The 19,605-nt window shown below is 40.1% G+C and overlaps 2 protein-coding genes across 5 annotated transcripts in view; both read left to right on the forward strand.

Annotated features, from left to right (window-relative positions):
* rprd1b (regulation of nuclear pre-mRNA domain containing 1B) overlaps positions 1-3,582 on the forward strand; it is a 28,236-nt gene extending 24,654 nt beyond the window's left edge. For 2 of the 4 annotated variants that reach the window (XM_055652415.1, XM_055652417.1), the window contains one exon: positions 460-3,582. In XM_055652415.1, the coding sequence (XP_055508390.1) occupies positions 460-609 (150 nt within the window). In that variant the 3' untranslated portion in view covers positions 610-3,582. The remainder of the gene's footprint in view (positions 1-459) is intronic. The other 2 variants (XM_055652414.1, XM_055652416.1) reach the window with 1 other exon arrangement.
* LOC129707403 (protein-glutamine gamma-glutamyltransferase 2-like) overlaps positions 1-19,605 on the forward strand; it is a 276,786-nt gene that overhangs the window by 167,437 nt on the left and 89,744 nt on the right. The gene's annotated exons all lie outside the window — the stretch shown is intronic.

The raw sequence follows: 19,605 nt of genomic DNA on the forward strand, positions 1-19,605 counted from the left end.
TCCAGCTGTAGCTCCAGTTCCCTGCCATGGTCTGCAAGGTGTTATGGCCGGGCGCACTTCTCACAGCTGTAGTCCTCGTGGACACTGGAAGTTTATCTGACTTCCAACATCCTGCAGGAGGAGCATTGCATGCTATCACCTCCCATTTTTACTATGCTAAGGTCAATGAAGAATTGCACGAAAGAACAGACTGTACTTTATCCTGCCATCACCCTTTGCTTATTACCAGAGCCAAAGCCTCCACACTTACCTCAAACATCACTTAATTTCAACACAGCCATTCCCTGGTGGCTACTCTGCTACAACCTCATTTAAATAGCTGCTGTACCTCTCAATAAACTAATCAAACAGCTCCTTGTTAAAACTGACCCATTGACGCTCTGTTCCTCCTCTGATCGTTGAAATTTACTACAGAGGATTATTACTGTTCAATCATAACTTTCAGTTTTTCTTTTCTAGGAATATAAGCAGAAATTGGCTCAAGTTACACAAGTTCGGAAGGAGCTGAAGTCTCATATCCAGAACTTGCCAGACTTATCATTGCTTCCAAATGTTACTGGTGGTTTAGCACCACTGCCTTCTGCTGGTGACCTTTTCTCCAGTGACTGAACCTGTACATTTGTCTCGAGTGTCAAACCACAATACCTCCACTGTGTGCAACGTTTTGATGGAGTGGACCTGGGATATACAACAGAACTAAATCAGCAAGGCCAAACTTTTAAGGCACCTGTGTGCAAAATGCATTAGAGCTGTAGTAACCCTAACGTGATGGCTTACAGCAGATTGAAGAATATGGAGGAAAATAAACACTATTCAAAGTCACTGCTGTTCATCTACAAGTTCCAAACACACTTCAAGTCTAAGAACAGGGATGATGGAAGCTCTAATCAGGATGTCAGGTGACATCTATTGCGATAATGTGAACCAAATAAACAACATAAGCTGTTTGCATGAGTCCATAGTACAGAACCTCCTTATTTTATCAAGCTTTAATATTTCAGGAAATTGTTGGTAGTGATGATTGTGCAGCATTGCTGGTTGCTTCTATGCATTTCTTAATTGCATCGAAATGTGACATGTTAAATGCGAATTTCACCTGATTTACCAATCACTTTGCCCTTTTAAGCAAAATCATTTACATTTTTTTTGTGAATGTCCCTCCAATTATATGGAAACTCAAACTTTAACCATGACTACTAGATAACCTGCAAGTTTCTAACATTCTGCTGGTGCTTTCAAAAAGCTACTCCTTCCAGTTTACATTGAGAGCACAAACCCTTTCATATTTAATTCAAACATTGGCTATTCATAAAGAAAATGCCATTTCATTGTTGAAAGTGTGACTACCAGTACAGGATGAAGAATTATTTCAAGGCTTTCCCACTGGGGCTTTCAATAAACCTGACAATACTGCTATGTCTTCAGTGACACATTCTGACAGTGTTTCGGGCATCAAGCAATTTGTCGAGGTTATTGCTGAATTTGGTTTTGTACCGTGGGCTCATAACTCTGCTATGTTAACTATAATAAAGTCGGCTCCATTTCAAGGTTTGTATTGCATGGCTGTACATTATGCTGTGTCCCACCTGTTTGATGGAATGGAGTTAAATCAATGTAAACCAAATTGCTTTTTCAGTCATTTAAATCCAAAAATTATTTTTAAAAATGCCAATCTAAATTAAATCTTTTTAGTCATATAAACTAAAACTTGATTTTATCTTGTACCGGACATAACTTTTTGGAAATAATCCTTATTTTAAGTTTGAGCATTTTTGAACCTGCTATATAGAAGCATTGTAACCGATGCTGAAGTTTAGCCCATTACAGTATGAAGTGCTGAGAAAACTTTTTTTTTTCGTCCTAACTTTTTATTAACAATTCGGTTAAAACCGTACTTGTAGAAAAGATTTTAGCTGAGAAACACATTATTGCAAAGTAACATAATGCCATGATAAATATGCAAGCTTTTGCTTGAATTCAAATGGATTAAAAGCTTGTACATTTAATGTTAATTATTTTCCCATTGGATTTAGCCCAGCAGTAACTGACAATGATTTAAGTTAAAAAAAAAAAAATGTTCATCCACCATGGCCAGGTACTGTAATAAATTTCCTTAGTCATGGCAACATCACAATCTTTACTGTTTGACGATTGCTGAAGTTGTATGAATGCACTTAGATGCATCTTTATTGGGTAAGAAACATTGCACACAAAATTGTGCATGGTATTTAACGCATTTTACATTTCAAGGGAAAAAGTGTCCAGATTTTACAGTGTAGGTACTAAGAAGGACAGTAATGGGATAAAATCTCTACAGATAGAGATTCAGAAGTAGTTACATCTCAGAAGCTTCAATATTAGAATGTAAACCTCAAGATGTAACAGCTGACTCCAAGTTACAACTTTTACCTTCAGACAGTTGTTGCATTAGTATTGGGTTTGGAGGATTTAATTAATTGAATGGAGCCTTCCACTTCGCGTCTCGATCATCACTAATCACCATCTGATTAGATATATAAGCTGGAAACATTTGTAATACAGGAATTTCTATCTGGCAATGATGAAAAGTGCAGGCCACAGAGAAACTTGCATTGATTTGAGAAAAGAACAAAATGCTCTGTGGAATATCGAATTAGTCTGTACAGTTTACATTTTGTTTGTGGAAACCGCTTGGGACTATCGCACCACACAGACTACATAGTAGTTCATTTATTTTAGAAAGGGCTAAAACCCTCAAGGTTTGACTATCTAACATCAGCTTGGGTATCTTGAAATAGTTCTTTTTCCTTATGATTGAAAGTTGATAGTTTTCTGGAAAATAGTTCCTGTCTTTGCAATCAATATAAGGATTATAGTTTAACATTTTAAAGTGTATTCTTCAAAGATCACTAATTTCTATGAGTAACCAAATTATTAGCATTTGTAATTTGTTCCAAGAACTTGTATATAACCTCAATGTCTCCTTCACACACACATACATGCAATAATTTGTCAAACATTCTGTCTAAATAGTAACTTGAAAATTATGCTTGGTAAGGTTGAGGATTAGTCATTTTGCAAAATCTACCTTCTCCTACTAAATAGGAAATTCTCAAAGGTAGTATTTGCACAATTTATTCTGGGGAAGCCGAGTTACTGCTGTATTTTCAATATTGGCAAATATGGCAATTTTGCACAAGGTTGAGCATCTGTCAGTGAATGATCTCTGTGTAAATGCGTAATATTCTCAGGGGAATTGCATCTTTTTGTCTCCCAAAGCAAGTGTACTATGTTGGATTTATCATCTTTATGGTCAGCTATTTATGGTTTCTGTTTCAAATGATTGTGTCATGGTACCAAATGTGGAAGGTTGTTTAATGTGCAATGAAATGCAAAGCAAATTGTAGTGTTATCATGTAATGTAACACCCTCCAGAATATGCCTTGTCAGTACCATGCATAATTTTCACAGGTCTTGTGAAATGGAGCATTCTGAAAAAGGTTATTTGTTTAGTTTGTGGGAATCTTCTCACCGTACAAATGTGCAGAAACCTTTGAATGTATTTGTAAGAAGCCTTAATAAAACTAGAAATATTGATAGAAACCAGATTGCCAGCAAATATATAAAGGGTTAATGTTGAATATAGAAAAGATGCCCATCCAAACCTGTCCTATTTGTGTGCATTTGGCCAATTTCTAAACCTTTCATATCGATGTACCTGATCAAATGACGTTATTGTACCAGTTATGTTACATGGCAACTCATTCCATACACCCACAGCCCTCTGTGTAGGAAATGTTGCCCCTCAGGTCCCTTTTATTTATTTTATCGCCTCTTACCTTAGACCTAGGTCCCGATTCCCCTATCTTGGGAAAAGTCTGCATTCACCATATCCGCTTATGACTTTATACACCTCTATAAAATCATCCTTCCACTTCCTGCTGTTGAAGGAGTAAAATCCTATCCCTCCCTATATCTCAGGCCTTTGAATCCCAGCAACATCCTTATAGATTGTCTTTGCACCTTATTTGTCTTAATGGCACCTTTCCGATAGAAGGGTGACCAAAACTGAACAGAATATTGCAAGTGCGGCCTCACCAACGGATTGTATAATTGTAACATAACTTCCCACAGAACGTTGGTTTCCCTGACTTCCCACATCCTGCAGGAGGTGTGTACCAGCACCCTAACTGTCATTAAATGTAAGAATCTACTTTTAAATAAACAATAGGTGCAGGAGCAGGCCATTTGGCCCCTCGAGCCAGCACCACCATTCACTGTGATCATGGCTAATCATCCACAATCAGTACCCCGTTCTTGACTTATCCCCATATCCTTGACTCCGCTATCTTTAAGAGCTCTATCTAACTCTCTTGAAAGCATCCAGAGAATTGGCCTCCTCTGCCTTCTGAGGCAGAGAATTCACAACTCTTTTTAAATCACAAAGGGTTAAAAAAAAATGTCAGGAAGAAGTTAGAGTTGCAGTTTCAGCATGCTAATTGTGGAGGTGGGACATTAGTGAAGCAAGTTGATTAGCTGGCGATTGTTGCAGCAAATAAAAGGGAAGTCAGGCTAGCGGACTAGCCGTGTTGAAGGGAAGTGCCGTGTGGAGGGAAAGTGCATCTTGAGGCTTTGGCTCGGGAGAGTTAGGAGACATGCAGGATCATACAATGTGCTGCAGTTGCATGATGTTGGAGCTGGAGAACCCTTTGGTTATTCCTGGTGACTACATCTGCAGCAAATGCTGGTCGATCGAAGAACTGAGACTGAAAGTGGGCAACCTGGAGTCTGAGCTTCAAACGCTGAGGCACATCAGAGACTGGGAGAATTACCTGGATGCTGTGTTTCTGGAGGCAGTTACGCTTGCTAGAGTAACTGCTTCCAACCACTACGTGGTCCGTAGTGACATAAAGAAGGTGACTGGTAATGTGGCAGGCAGGGAACGGAGGTGAGGACTGAGTTAGACTGTAGGAAGGATGAGCAACCTGACCAGGACATTGTGGTTCAGGAACCATTTGAGAGGGAAGAAAAACTTAATTGTCATTGGGGATAGTATAGTCTGTCATGAGAATCGAGAGTCCTGAAGGCTGTGTCGCCTGCCTGATGCCCTAGTTTGGGACATCTTGTCTGGCCTGCAGAGGATCATGAGTTGCGAGAGGAAAGATGGTTCTCGTAGTCCATGTGGGTACCAATCCACTTGAACCCGACTGGAACCAGACTCCTGGCAAACCGTATAGCCAGGGCTATAGATAGAGCTTTAAACTAAATTAGGGGGGGGGGTTAACAAATTGGAAGTGTATGTATGTGGGGAAAGAGATGGTAGGAAATGTTACAGAAGTCTCCAGACTTAACAGGACGGAAGTATAGGGGATAAGAGTACGGTCAGGTAGAATCGGGACCGGTGGAAGAGGGGAGGAGAATGCCAAATTTAAGATGTTGTATTTGAATGCGTGTAGTTTAAGAAACAAAGTAGATGAGCTTGTGGCACAGTTAGAAATTGGTAGATATGATGCGGGAATTACTGAGATGTGGCTGCAAGAGAGTTGGAGCTGGGACCTGAAACTTCAAGTTTATACATCTTTTCAGAAAGACTGGTGAGCAGAGGGGGTGGGGTAGCACTGTTGGTAATGAATGAAATTCAGTCCATAGCGAGGATCAGTCCATAACATAGGATCAGAGTATGTAGAGTCTTTGTGGATAGAGCTGAGAAATTATACGGGTGAAAAGACCCTAATGGGAGTTATTTACAGCCCCCAAACAGTAGCCAGGATATAGCATATAAATTACATCAGGAGCTGTAACTGGCATGTAAGAAAGGCAATGCTACGGTGGTCATGGGAGATTTCAATATGCAGGTAGGCTACTGGGAAAATCAGGTTGGTACTAGACCCCAAGAAAGGGAATTTATGGAGAGCCTCCGAGATAGATTCTTAGAGCAGGTTGCAGTGGAGTCTACCAGGAAAAAGGCAATTCTGGATTTAGTCTTGTGTAATGAACCGGATTTGATAAGGGAACTCAAGGTAAAGGAACCACTCGGAGGAAGAGACCACAACATGATGTTTTAATCTGCAATTTGAGAAGGAGAAGGTGAAAGTTTGTGGATGATACAAAAATAGGTGGAGGGGCAGGTAGTGAAGGTAAAGAAGGGACTCTGCAGTGAGTCGTGTCGCAAAGTGTGGAGTCATGCGTTTTGGAAGTAGGAATAAAGGTGTAGATTAATTTCTAAATGGGGAGAATCCAGAAATCGGAGGTGCAAAGGGAATTGGGAGTGCTGGTGTAGGATTCCCAAAATGTTAGTCTGCAATTCGAATCAGTAGTAAAGAAAGCAAACACAATGCTAGCATTTATTTCGCGAGGGCTTGCACACAAAAACAGGGATGTAATGCTGAGACTCTATAAGGCTTTGTGCAGGCCTCATTTAAAATATTGTGAGCAACTTTCGGCACCATATCTAAGGAAGTATGTTCTGGCTCCGGAGAGGGTCCAGTGGTTTACGATAATGATCCCAGGAATGCGTAAGTTAACACCCTTTTGCTTTCTTTAATTCTCTGGCCTTTGCCCACCTATCTGCTAATGTTAGCCCCCCCACCCAGGCTGAGAGCAGGCCTGCACACAAAGTTCCAAATTCAATCAGGCCAGTGGCTTATTATAGGGTCTGTTGAGATTCTATGAGGCTACCTATGCTCTTTCTCAAGCACATATACAGACAGACATCAAATGATGGCCTTGTCAATAATATTCATAATCCATGCAAGAGTTAAGAAGAAACGCAATTCACATTGCTTACCGGTTCATGGAATTTGTATTTTACTGATTCATCAGCATCTTTTGAGATTTTATCTACACAGCTCAGCAGAACAAGTTGTGACATTAACTAGACTCTACCCCTCCCTCTTTTTCATAACCTTAACAGTAACACTGCACGTGTTGGCCGCACGTGTTTCCTTTTCAAGATGAAGTGTTCTTCACTTTGACAGTAATAACATTTGATTTGTTAAAGTGCCAAATACCTATCCTTAAATACGCAGGCATCTTGTTGATCAGCCTGTTTTATTTTTCTTTATCCAGCCTTTGTTTAGAGGTCTAATGCTGCGCAGGGGAAGAGTCAGGATCACACTAACTGCTCCATGAATCTTTGCAAGTTACAGCACTGATCGTATGCTCCCCTTCCTTCTGCACTCACGCAATTGCTGTTCATTTTGTTACTTATTAATAATTAAATTTTACCACCCAAAATGGGAAAATATCGTCAACCGCAAAACCTTTGATTATTACAGTTTGACAATGGACGGGATTATTAAAAAAGTATTCAAAATTACAATGTTGCAGAAACTGATCCCAATACAAAAACAAAATGCTGCATACACCATGGATGAGCATTGTGAGAGAAGGGGGTTTAAGATACTAGACCACAGAGCGAGAGAAGGGGGTTTAAGATACTAGATCATGCATTCCTACTTTCAATGACTGGTGTACCATGACACCCAGGTCTCGTTGCATCCCCCCTTTTCCTAATCGGCCACCATTCAGATAATAGTCTACTTTCCTACTTTTTGCCACCAAAGTGGATAACCTCACATTTATCCACATTATACTGCATCTGCCATGCATTTGCCCACTCACCCAACCTATCCAAGGCACCTTGCTGCCTGACCAACTGGTTTACACCAGCACTTTATTTCTTTTTTTACATCATTTTCAATTTGTGTCGTCATTCTTTTTTCCATAAAAATGCTTTTAAAACAATTGCACAGATACAGATAACCAGGTGGAAAAACTTCAGTTGCTGGAAATTGATACAAACACTGAAATTGCTGAAAGTCAAAAAAGTCAAGCCGCATCCACGGAAAATGAGACAGAACTGATGTTCCCGGCCGCTGACTTTTCAGCAGGGCTGGTCTTCTATAAAGATTGTGATAGTTCTGTGCATTTCAGCAATCTATATTGCTTTTTCTCTTCTCTATGTTTTTCATTTTGTTCAGTTAATAATTTAACTATTTTAATTATATAAATGAAATTCAGCAGTTTCTAAAAGTCTCTGGTCATCAGAGTCATTTTCAAATCATGAAAAAGCCTTGAATATCATGAACTGTCAGGAGATCATCAGGATAGTTCAGTGGCAGAGCTTTTGTTTGCACCACCTAACACAAAGACACAAGGGTATTTTTATTGGCAATGCACCAGAACCAGGGATGTGTTACTTGGCTTAGTTCAGTTTAGAGTATGCAGCTTGGAAACTGGCCCTTCAGCCCAATGAGTCTTCTCTGATCAACGATCACCCATACACTAGTTCTATCCTACACACTGGGGAAAATTTACAGAAGCCAATAAACCTACAAACCTGCACGTCTTGGGGATGTCGGGGAAAACCGGAGCGTTCGGAGTGAAACCCACGTGGCCACAGGCAGAACGTACAAACTCCGTACAGACAGCACCTGTGATCAGGATCAAACCTATGTCTCTGGTGCTGTGAGGCAGCAACTCTACCACTGTGCCGCTGCAGCTTTGCAATTACATTAAATAGAACAGCACAACGAATAAATGTACTATAAATTACAAGTTCTAGGTAAATCAGACATTGGTAATGCAAGTTGAAGGACGTGGTGCAATCTTATTTGCTGCTTGGGTCTCTCTGTGCTTTATGCATGATTGCAGTGGGGTAGGCCTGAGCTCGTGGGGAGATAGATGTGTGGCCTCAAAAGGCTAATATAGACATGGGGATTGTGGGGAAGGTACACAGCATGACATAGGGTGAGTCCAACACAGCCCAGCACTCGTTCTTCATTTAATGGCTTTCCATCAGGATTCTGACCTGAAATGTATAGGAAGGAACTGCAGATGCTGGTTTAAGCCGAAGATAGACACAAAAAGCTGAAGTAACTCAGTGGGACAGGCAGCATCTCTGGAGAGAAGGAATGTGTGATGTTTCGGGTCAACACCCTACTTCAGTCTGAAGAAGGGTCTCCACCCGCATTGGCACCCATTCCTTCTCTCCAGAGATGCTGCCTGTCCCGTTAAGTTACTCCAGCTTTTTGCGTCTATCTTCTGACCTGATTTCTCTCTTCACAGACAATTTTCAGCAGTTTTCTATTTACTGCTTCAGAGAGAACCTCTCATCTTTTACAGCGATTGACATGGTCATCTGAGTCTTCTGTTGCAAAGTGGACTGAATAACTAATTCACTTTCTTCCTTAAAATATTAGAAATGGAGACATTTAAAGAAGTGAAACTTGATAAATCTATAGGATTATGCACTTTGGTAGTAATGGTAGATAGTTGCCTCATTTTGAAAATGGTTCATGGTTGAAAGGTATTTCTTCCTCAGTCTGAAGAAGGGTTTCGACCCGAAACATCGCCAATTCCTTTTCTCCATAGATGCTGCCTCACCCGCTGAGTTTCTCCAGCATTTTTTGTCTACCTTTGATTTACCAGCATCTGCAGTTTTTTTCTTAAACGATCTATAGGGCCTGTTGACTTATGCTATTTGGTAGCTGAAGGCAGCTGTAGAGATAATGGGCTGGATGGATAATTTTCTAAAATTGCTTAACTTGATGACATATCCCACAGATTAGATGATAGAAAATTTAGCCATATCAACTAAGAATGGACAGAGAGAAAAATTAGAGACCAGTTTGATCAACATCAGTTGCAACAATATGTTAGAATCTAGTATTTATAAAAAGGTACCAAGGCACAAAGACAATATTAATAGGATGAAGCCACAATGAACTGCAGATACTGGAATCTTGAGTACAACAGAAAGTGCTAGAACTCAGCAGGTCAGGCAGCATCTCTAGAAGACATGGATTGGTTATTTTATTTTATTTTTATTTAACCTTTATTTAACCAGGAGAAGTCTCATTGAGATTAAAAATCTCTTTTACAAGAGAGTCCTGGTCAAGACAGGCAGCAGCACAGTTCCACAGTTACAGACAATAATTTAAAAACACCAGAGAACATATAAATAAAGTCACAGTCAGAACATCATCAAACAAAGCATGTACAGACAGAAGAGGCCGCTTCAACATCATTAAGAAGGGATTTAAATCTGTTTATAGAAACCAGCTCCTTAAATTTCAGTTCATTCTGTAGGTATGTTACAAAACCTACCTGAATCGTGGCTGAGCATCTGCCCCACCCCTTGTGTGTGATTTTGGCGCTGTTTAGAGGGGGCGGGTTTAAAACGCGATTTTTACTAGGCTGTTGCAATCGAAACTGTTCAGCCTAGTAAATCATTAACGGAAAATCGCTGACCCCGTCGCAAAAGGTATTATTAGTTTTTATGGCCTTGTAAAATAGTTAGAGTGGTTTAAAAACCACTCTCTCACTCCGCAACCTCTCGCAGCCCCAGGGTTTTATAAAGCAAACAATTAAAGGTATGTACCTTATTTTTACATTAAATGGGGCATGTATATAACCCTGTAATTAAAGTTTTCTATAGCGAGTAGCTAATTTTGGGCTCTTTATATCCCGCAGTATTTTTCTGGGCATTTGAGGGCACAAATCCAGCGCAATGTGAACGTTCTAAACCAGCGCGTTCACAGGAACCCACTAGAAAGCCGATTTAAATTGACTTTAATTTACAGCAATTAAACACTAAATTCCTTCCATTTGGCCTATAAATTGATGTAAATGAGATTTAAAAATCATGTTTTATTGTGAATTATTTGTGAATATTATTTGGACACTTGGGCTGTTTAAAAATGTTAATCATTTATTAAGAAATGGATAGATGTTTAGATCTAGTAATTGAAGTTTGAAATTAACTATAATTGGGTAACTAACTAATTATATGCTTTAATTTCAGGTCATCCAAGTTAGATTATTTTATATTTGTTTCAGAATGCTTCAATCTATGATAACTGAAAATTTCATTCAGTTCTCTTAATTTTTAAGAAGGTTATGGGCTTTTGACTGTCCACGATCACAGCTTTTTTGTTATGTCCATAGAAAATCAATAGGGAACAAGATGCTAATTTCCGAGTATGAAAATGGCCATAACTTTTTTATTACTTGAGATATGAAAGTGAATTAGGTGTCAAATTAAACTTATTGTTATGCTTTATCTGATGGGATAAATTGCAGACTTGATTTTTTAAATCTCAAAATTTTGTAACATTGCTACATTCTGCAGCTGGTTCCATGCGAAACATAGAAACATAGAAACATAGAAATTAGGTGCAGGAGTAGACCATTCGGCCCTTCGAGCCTGCACCGCCATTTAATATGATCATGGCTGATCATCCAACTCAGTATCCCGTACCTGCCTTCTCTCCATACCCTCTGATCCCCTTGGCCACAAGGGCCACATCTAACTCCCTCTTAAATATAGCCAATGAACTGGCCTCAACTACCCTCTGTGACAGAGAGTTCCAGAGATTCACCACTCTCTGTGTGAAAAAAGTTCTCCTCATCTCGGTTTTAAAGGATTTCCCCCTCATCCTTAAGCTGTGACCCCTTGTCCTGGACTTCCCCAACATCGGGAACAATCTTCCTGCATCTAGCCTGTCCAACCCCTTAAGAATTTTGTAAGTTTCTATAAGATCCCCTCTCAATCTCCTAAATTCTAGAGAGTTTAAACCAAGTCTATCCAGTCTTTCTTCATAAGACAGTCCTGACATCCCAGGAATCAGTCTGGTGAACCTTCTCTGCACTCCCTCTATGGCAATAATGTCCTTCCTCAGATTTGGAGACCAAAACTGCACGCAATACTCCAGGTGTGGTCTCACCAAGACCCTGTACAACTGCAGTAGAACCTCCCTGCTCCTATACTCAAATTCTCTTGCTATGAAAGCCAACATACCATTCGCTTTCTTTACTGCCTGCTGCACCTGCATGCCTACCTTCAATGACTGGTGTACCATGACACCCAGGTCTCGCTGTATCTCCCCCTTTCCCAATCGGCCACCGTTTAGATAATAATCTGCTTTCCCGTTTTTGCCACCAAAATGGATAACCTCACATTTATCCACATTAAACTGCATCTGCCAAACATTTGCCCACTCACCCAGCCTATCCAAGTCACCTTGCAGTCTCCTAGCATCCTCCTCACACCTAACACTGCCCCCCAGCTTAGTGTCATCCGCAAACTTGGAGATATTGCCTTCAATTCCCTCATCCAGATCATTAATATATATTGTAAATAGCTGGGGTCCCAGTACTGAGCCTTGCGGTACCCCACTAGTCACTGCCTGCCATTGTGAAAAGGACCCGTTTACTCCTACTCTTTGCTTCCTGTTTGCCAGCCAGTTCTCTATCCACATCAATACTGAACCCCCAATGCCATGTGCTTTAAGTTTGTATACTAATCTCTTATGTGGGACCTTGTCGAAAGCCTTCTGGAAGTCCAGATACACCACATCCACTGGTTCTCCCCTATCCACGCTACTAGTTACATCCTCGAAAAATTCTATAAGATTCGTCAGACATGATTTACCTTTCGTAATCCATGCTGACTTTGTCCAATGATTTCACCACTTTCCAAATGTGCTGCTATCCCATCTTTAATAACTGACTCTAGCAGTTTCCCCACTACCGATGTTAGGCTAACTGGTCTGTAATTCCCCATTTTCTCTCTCCCTCCCTTCTTAAAAAGTGGGGTTACATTTGCTACCCGCCAATCTTCTGGAACTACTCCAGAATCTAAAGAGTTTTGAAAGATTATTACTAATGCATCCACTATTTCTGGAGCTACTTCCTTAAGTACTCTGGGATGCAGCCTATCTGGCCCTGGGGATTTATCGGCCTTTAATCCATTCAATTTACCCAACACCACTTCCCGACTAACCTGGATTTCACTCAATTCCTCCACCTCCTTTGACCCGTGGGCCCCTGCTATTTCCGGCAGATCATTTATGTCTTCCTTAGTGAAGACCGAACCAAAGTAGTTATTCAATTGGTCCGCCATATCCTGGTTCCCCATGATCAACTCACCTGTTTCTGACTGCAAGGGACCTACATTTGTTTTAACTAATCTCTTTCTTTTCACATATCTATAAAAACCTTTGCAGTCAGTTTTTATGTTCCCTGCCAGTTTTCTTTCATAATCCATTTTTCCTTTCATAATTAAGCCCTTCGTCCTCCTCTGCTGGTCTCTGAATTTCTCCCAGTCCTCCGGTAGGCTGCTTTTTCTAGCTAGTTTGTACGCATCATCCTTTGCTTTGATACTATCCCTGATTTCCCTTGTTATCCATGGATGCACTACCTTCCCTGATTTATTCTTTTGCCAAACTGGGATGAACAATTTTTGTAGTTCATCCATGCAGTCTTTAAATGCCTTCCATTGCATATCCACCGTCAACCCTTTTAGAATTAATTGCCAGTCAATCTTGGCCAATTCACGTCTCATAACCTCAAAGTTACTTTTCTTTAAGTTCAAAACCATTGTTTCTGAATTAACAATGAAGAACTCAAACATATTATGGTCACTCTAGGGAGCAGCATAACTAAATGCCCTTTTCCCCAGTTCAGTACGGACTTTAGGTACAGTTATGCACTTTGGTAGTAATGGGAGATAGTTGCATCATTTTGGAAATGGTTCATCGTTGAAAGATATTTTTAACAAGAGGATTTCCTTGAACAGTAATCACTGAAAGTTAGCTATATGTTAACTTTTATTGCTAGAAGATTTGAATACAAACGTAGAGATATCTTAGCCCCATTGCATAATATCCTGGTGAGAATGTATGTGCAATATTGTGTGCAACTCTAGGGTAGGCTTACAATAGAAGGAGTATACCCAACGTTCACCAGCTTGATTATTTGGACAACAGGTTTGTTTTTAAAAAAACATTACCCAGACTAGGGCTATAACCTTCAGATTTTGAAAGAATTCAAGGTGATATCTGAAATGTACCAAAGTTTTCCTTGATTTAGCGCAGTTGATGCTTGATGCAGAGAAAAAAGTTGCTTTCCACCTTTCTTCTACTTTGAGATTTTATTTTTTCCTTATTTCTCTAAAAGTTTTCCTCTCATTCGTTCGAAGTATTGTCTCTATTAAAATGGTATAACTGTGCAACTATGCCACAAAGTAATGCCCTTAATAATGAATGTACTGAAGTCTGGTTTCTTTTTATTGGATGCAACTAATTTAAAACTATTCTTCCTATAACCATTATACTTTAATCAAAGTAGTTTGTCTCTATCGCAAACATGCTCCGAAATAGATTAAACTAAATACATTCTGACAAATCTTGCAGTGGCGCCTAATCTGGGATGAGTGAAACCTTTTACTATTTATTACAAGAAAGAAGACACACACTTCATTGTTTGATCACCAGTAGATCATGTTCTCCCCGTGACCAAGTGGGTTTCCCTCGGGTGCTCTGGTATCCTCCCACACTCCAAAGCCGTGGAGGTTTGTAGGTTAATTTGGCTTTGGTAAAAATTCTAAATTGCCGCTAGTGTGCAGGATAGTGTTAGTGTTCGGGGATTGCTGGTAGGCGCAGACTCGGTGGGACGAAGGGACAGTTTCCGCACGGTATCTCTGAACTAAACTAAATTAAGGCTCTGTTTACTCCCAATAACTCGGTGCTCCCAATTTGAAAACCACCTCCTTGTGTCCGATTTGTGTCAATGGCTCTTCATTCACTATTCTCTGTAGCTTTAGCCCATTAACTAGCTGATCCTCTAATTGGGTTATTTCATGTAAGCACAAATCGTTGTAGTATCAATCCATCGTTCACATTCTCCAGAATCACTTTTCTTAAACCTTTTTAAAATCTTTGTGGTTTGGTCACTGATCCTATCCTCGACCTCAGGAAAAGTGACAAACTAAGGAGAGTGTGTAGATTGGTTATTTCCTACCAGCCAATTGTAGTGCTTGTTAGTAGTTGCTCCGCTTGCCTACGCCATTCAGTATGAGTAACTGCTCGGAACTGTACTGTCCTGCAGATCAATGGTGTAAGTAGATTTAATAAACATGTGTCTGACTCGACTCATTACATGGTGTCAGAGAGTGAGTCTTACCTATTCCGTTGACGTTTATCGGGTTTTTGCTTTTTTAAATTTGTTTATGTGCCTGTTATCTCTATCATGGCAAACTCATCTCACCGTCCTAGTTCTCTGACCTTTGACTCTAACATTGCTCTATGCTGGCGTCTTTTCAAGCGTGACTACACTCACTATGTTCGCATCGTTCATCGCAACGACCCTCGTGATGTGCGTGCTTTTGTATTACTCAACTTAGCTGGCCCAGAGGCAATGAAATCCTGCCGGCAATTTAAGAAAAACATTTATATTCCTTGTCTCCAGGATATTCTTCTTACGATTCAAATTCTTTGTAAATGCCAAATGTTTATTCCCAAATTGTTGATCAATTAAACTATATTGTCAATGGGGTAATTAGTGCTAGTCTAAAGAAACGTGGAATTATTTCACATGAATCAGCTTTATTTTCTGCATTGAATACAATTGAATACATTGATTTAAAAGAGCTCCAAGGGCCCGGTTCAAGTGTTTTCTGTGAAGGTCAGAGAGAAGCAGCAGCCAGAAACAGCGAGAGTGAGTATTGGCTGGGAGTAGGTGAGTCAGAGAGAAAGAAGAGAGAGTTAGATAGAGCTCTTAAAGATAGCGGAGTCAAGGGGTATGGGGAGAAGGCAGGAACAGGGTACTGATTGTGGATGATCAGCCATGATCACAGTGAATGGCAGTGCTGGCTCAAAGGCCTACTCCTGCACCTATTGTCTCTTGTCTAATCATTACAATGTTCAACTAAGCATGACACTGCAAAAGCTAGATACCTGCATAAATCACAAAATATTGAATATTTGCTAAAAGGCAAGATTTGTGGATAGAGAAACATGGTGATGATCTCTAAACAGAAATAGTATTTGTCATTTTTATCCACTACCCTTCAGCAATATGAGATTCTTTACTATACAATGAAATTAAACCCACAATTTAATTTTCCCGATATTTTGGTTAAAATCTTAATCTGAAAATGTATCACAGAAATAACATTTCGAGAAACACAGGTGTTGGAGAGTGCAGTCGGTGAAATACTCCAACATTAAAATCATTATAGTGTCCACAACATATTCCTAAGTATAGAGGCCTAAGTATTTTCCCCAATTTAGCACAGAATTCTAAGAGGAGTTAGAAACTGATTGACACAATTAAACAGCGTAATACAGGTTTTCAGTGAGCAAAACACAGTTGCAGATGAGTAATCTGCCCAGAAATTGGACACAGTTAAGTTCAATTTCTCACCAATAAAGATCATCCTAATTCGGCACAATTATTGATACAATGGAAATCACAGCAGGTGCAAGAAAAGAGTTATAAGCACCCTGATTAATATTGATTTAATTAGCTTACAATTGCGCAAATGGTTAATGTATTGCAACTTTTGTTAGCAAACATATGGAAATATTTAAGAGTTAATCAGGTTAATTTTAGTTGACTGTGATATTCAGGAATCCTTTCACATCCATCATTTCATCACAGTCCAAATCCACCATTAATTTTTGTGGTCCTGATCTCGTGGGGGTGAATTGAATCGTTGTTTTAAATAATTCATTCTTCTTTATCTCCTTTACCCTGGAAATATCCAAAAGCAGTATCATTGGTTAAAGAAGCAATCTCACAAAACATGTCAGTTGTTGAAATAACTTAAAATTATTCTGTTGCATAGCAGTAAACATTAATGACCTGGAGAAATCTCAGCAACACCAAACTTTTATTAATTTATCCCTTTATCTCCAGACCATTTCTATGCAGAGGCTTTATGTAAAAAAAATAATACAAGGAGATACTTAGACTGGGTTCCAAAGGCTTGGTGAAAGAGGAAGGATTTTTAAAGAGCAATTTGAAATGAAATAAGAGGCTTCATGTGAAAAAATGATCCTGTGATTTTCAAGGGGAGACCAAAGGCTTGATGAAAGGGAAAGTTTTTTTTTTTAAAAGAGCAACTTGAAAAGAAGTAAGAGGATTGGGAGCATAGGGGTAAAGCTTCACATCCAATGCTTCAAAGGAGACTATTATCTGAATGGTGGCCGATTAGGAAAAGGGGAGATGCAACGAGACCTGGGTGTCATGGTACACCAGTCATTAAAAGTAGGCATGCAGGTGCAGCAGGCAGTGAAGAAAGCAAATGGCATGTTAGCCTTCATAGCAAAAGGATTTGAGTATAGAAGCAGGGAGGTTCTACTGCAGTTGTACAGGGTCTTGGTGAGACCACACCTGGAGTATTGTGTAGAGTTTTGGTCTCCTAATCTGAGGAAAGACATTCTTGCCATAGAGGGAGTACAGAGAAGGTTCACCAGACTGATTCCTGGGATGTCATATGAAGAAAGACTGGATAGATTCGGCTTGTACTCGCTAGAATTTAGAAGATTGAGGGGGGATCTTATAGAAACTTACAAAATTCTTAAGGGGTTGGACAGGCTGGATGCAGGAAGATTGTTCCCGATGTTGGGGAAGTCCAGAACAAGGGGTCACAGTTTAAGGATAAGGGGAAAATCTTTTAGACCGAAATGAGGAAAACATTTTTCACACAGTGAGTGGTGAATCTCTGGAATTCTCTGCCACAGTAGGTAGTTGAGGCCAGTTCATTGGCTATATTTAAGAGGAGTTAGGTGTGGCCCTTGTGGCTAAAGGGATCAGGGGTATGGAGAGAAGGCAGGTACAGGATACTGAGTTGGATGATCAGCCATGATCATATTGAATGGCGGTGCAGGCTCGGAGGGCCGAATGGCCTACTCCTGCACCTATTTTCTATGTTTCTATGTTTCTATCCCCGGGGAGCATGGATAGGTGATGTTTCGAGTCGGACCCTGCTTCAGTCTGATTGTGGGCAAGGGGAAAGGGTGGGCAGAATGGGAGGTGAAGAAAGCTAGGAGGGAAAGGACATAATGTGCAATGTTCTATGTTACAAATCGCCAATGATCCGGGTTTGATCCAGACCTCTGTTGCTGACTGTGTGAAGTTTTCATGTTCTTCCTATGACTGCTCTTCCAAGGACTGTGTAAGTTTCCCCTTGGGATGTTCTGGTTTCCTCTGACATCCCAACAATGTGCACTTTGTTAGATTCATTGGCCTCTGTAAATATGCCCAGCCTGTAGGTAAATGGTAAAAATGGAGTTGGAGGGACGGGGGAAGGAGTTGATGGGCGAAATATTATGTGGGGATGATAAAATAGGGCATGAGTAGATGGATGCTTGATAGCCAACTTGGAAATGGTGAATCAAAGGGCCTATTCCTGTGCTGTAGGTCTTCTAGAGGTTATGGGAGGGATTTCTGAGCTAAGGTCCTCAGAAACTGATAGTAAAATTGCCCAGGTGAAATGGTTAAATCGAACAAATAGCCAAAGATCAGCGCAAAGATAAGAGTTCAGAAACCTCAATGACTAACATGATTGGTTAAGTTCATAGGAATACAGAGGGGCAATCCATGGGAACACATTTGAAAATAAGGAAGAGAACTTTAATACTTAAACACTGCTGGAAGAAAAATCTGTATCTCCTGACCTCCGAGCCCTGTGGGAGACTTCATAACTTTCAAAAACTAAACAACCTTTTCCAAACCCCAAACATTTAATTTCTTTGAAGTTGTGAGGACCCATCTTCCACCATAATTCATTTCCTATATTTACCCCAACACCATCTATATCTTTAGCGTTCAGGAATGTTTTATTTGTTTGAAATTATCTTTCTTTCCTTCTTTCAGCTCTACCATCACCCACCAATCACCCCAACCATCACCTTTCTAATGTCATTTCCTCTGGACATTTTTCAGGAGAATCTTGGACATGGAACCATAATATAAATATAAAGTTGTGACTGGCATTGTCCATAAATTTGTGGAAGAGCAAGCTACGTTGTTTAGTTTAGAGATACAGCGTGGAAAACAGCCCTTCAACCCACCGAGAATGCACTGCCCGGAGACCACTGGTACACTATTTCAATCCTATACACTAGGGACAATTTACAGAAGCCAATTAATCTACAAACCTGCACGTCGTTGGAATGTGGGAGGAAACCGGTGCACCCGGAGGAAACCTGCGTGGTCACAGGGAGAACGTGCAAACTCCGTACAGACTGCACCCGTGGTCAGGATCAAACCCAGATATCTGACACGGTAAGGCAGCATCTCTACTGCTGGGCCACTGTGGCACCCCCATTCAATGTTGAATATAGTAGATTTAAATTTCTCAGGATTTGGGGATTTAGCCATGACCTTGTCTAAAAGCAATTTAATCTATCAGGTGCATTATATTACTTGTTGTGCCACAATGTTCTAAATCCAATGTTTCAAGTGGTTGGAAACTAGAGAATCCAGCCAGACTACCAAGGCTTTTCAGTTGATCTTTACAGGAAATGTGTGTTTGTCAGCGCTTCGAGGAGACAGTTTGGTTAGGCACAAAGACATGACCAGTCTCCTAGCACCATTTATTATTCTACATGAGGAATAGACTCTTAAGCAATAGTGGAGGACATCTGCTGCATGTGGAAATATTCTACAAAATCAGTTTGGCATATTTTAACCATCAAACTGTGTGTAAAAATATACCAGAGCATTATTAATTTATTCCCAGTCATTAAAACACATTTGCATCCACTGGTGTTACTGTTGATTCAACCTAGTGTAGATATACCTCCACACTAAATCTAATGTATGATCAAACCT

Source organism: Leucoraja erinacea, chromosome 21 (genome assembly GCF_028641065.1).
Source record: "Leucoraja erinacea ecotype New England chromosome 21, Leri_hhj_1, whole genome shotgun sequence".
In the NCBI taxonomy this organism is placed as follows: Eukaryota; Metazoa; Chordata; class Chondrichthyes; order Rajiformes; family Rajidae; genus Leucoraja; species Leucoraja erinaceus.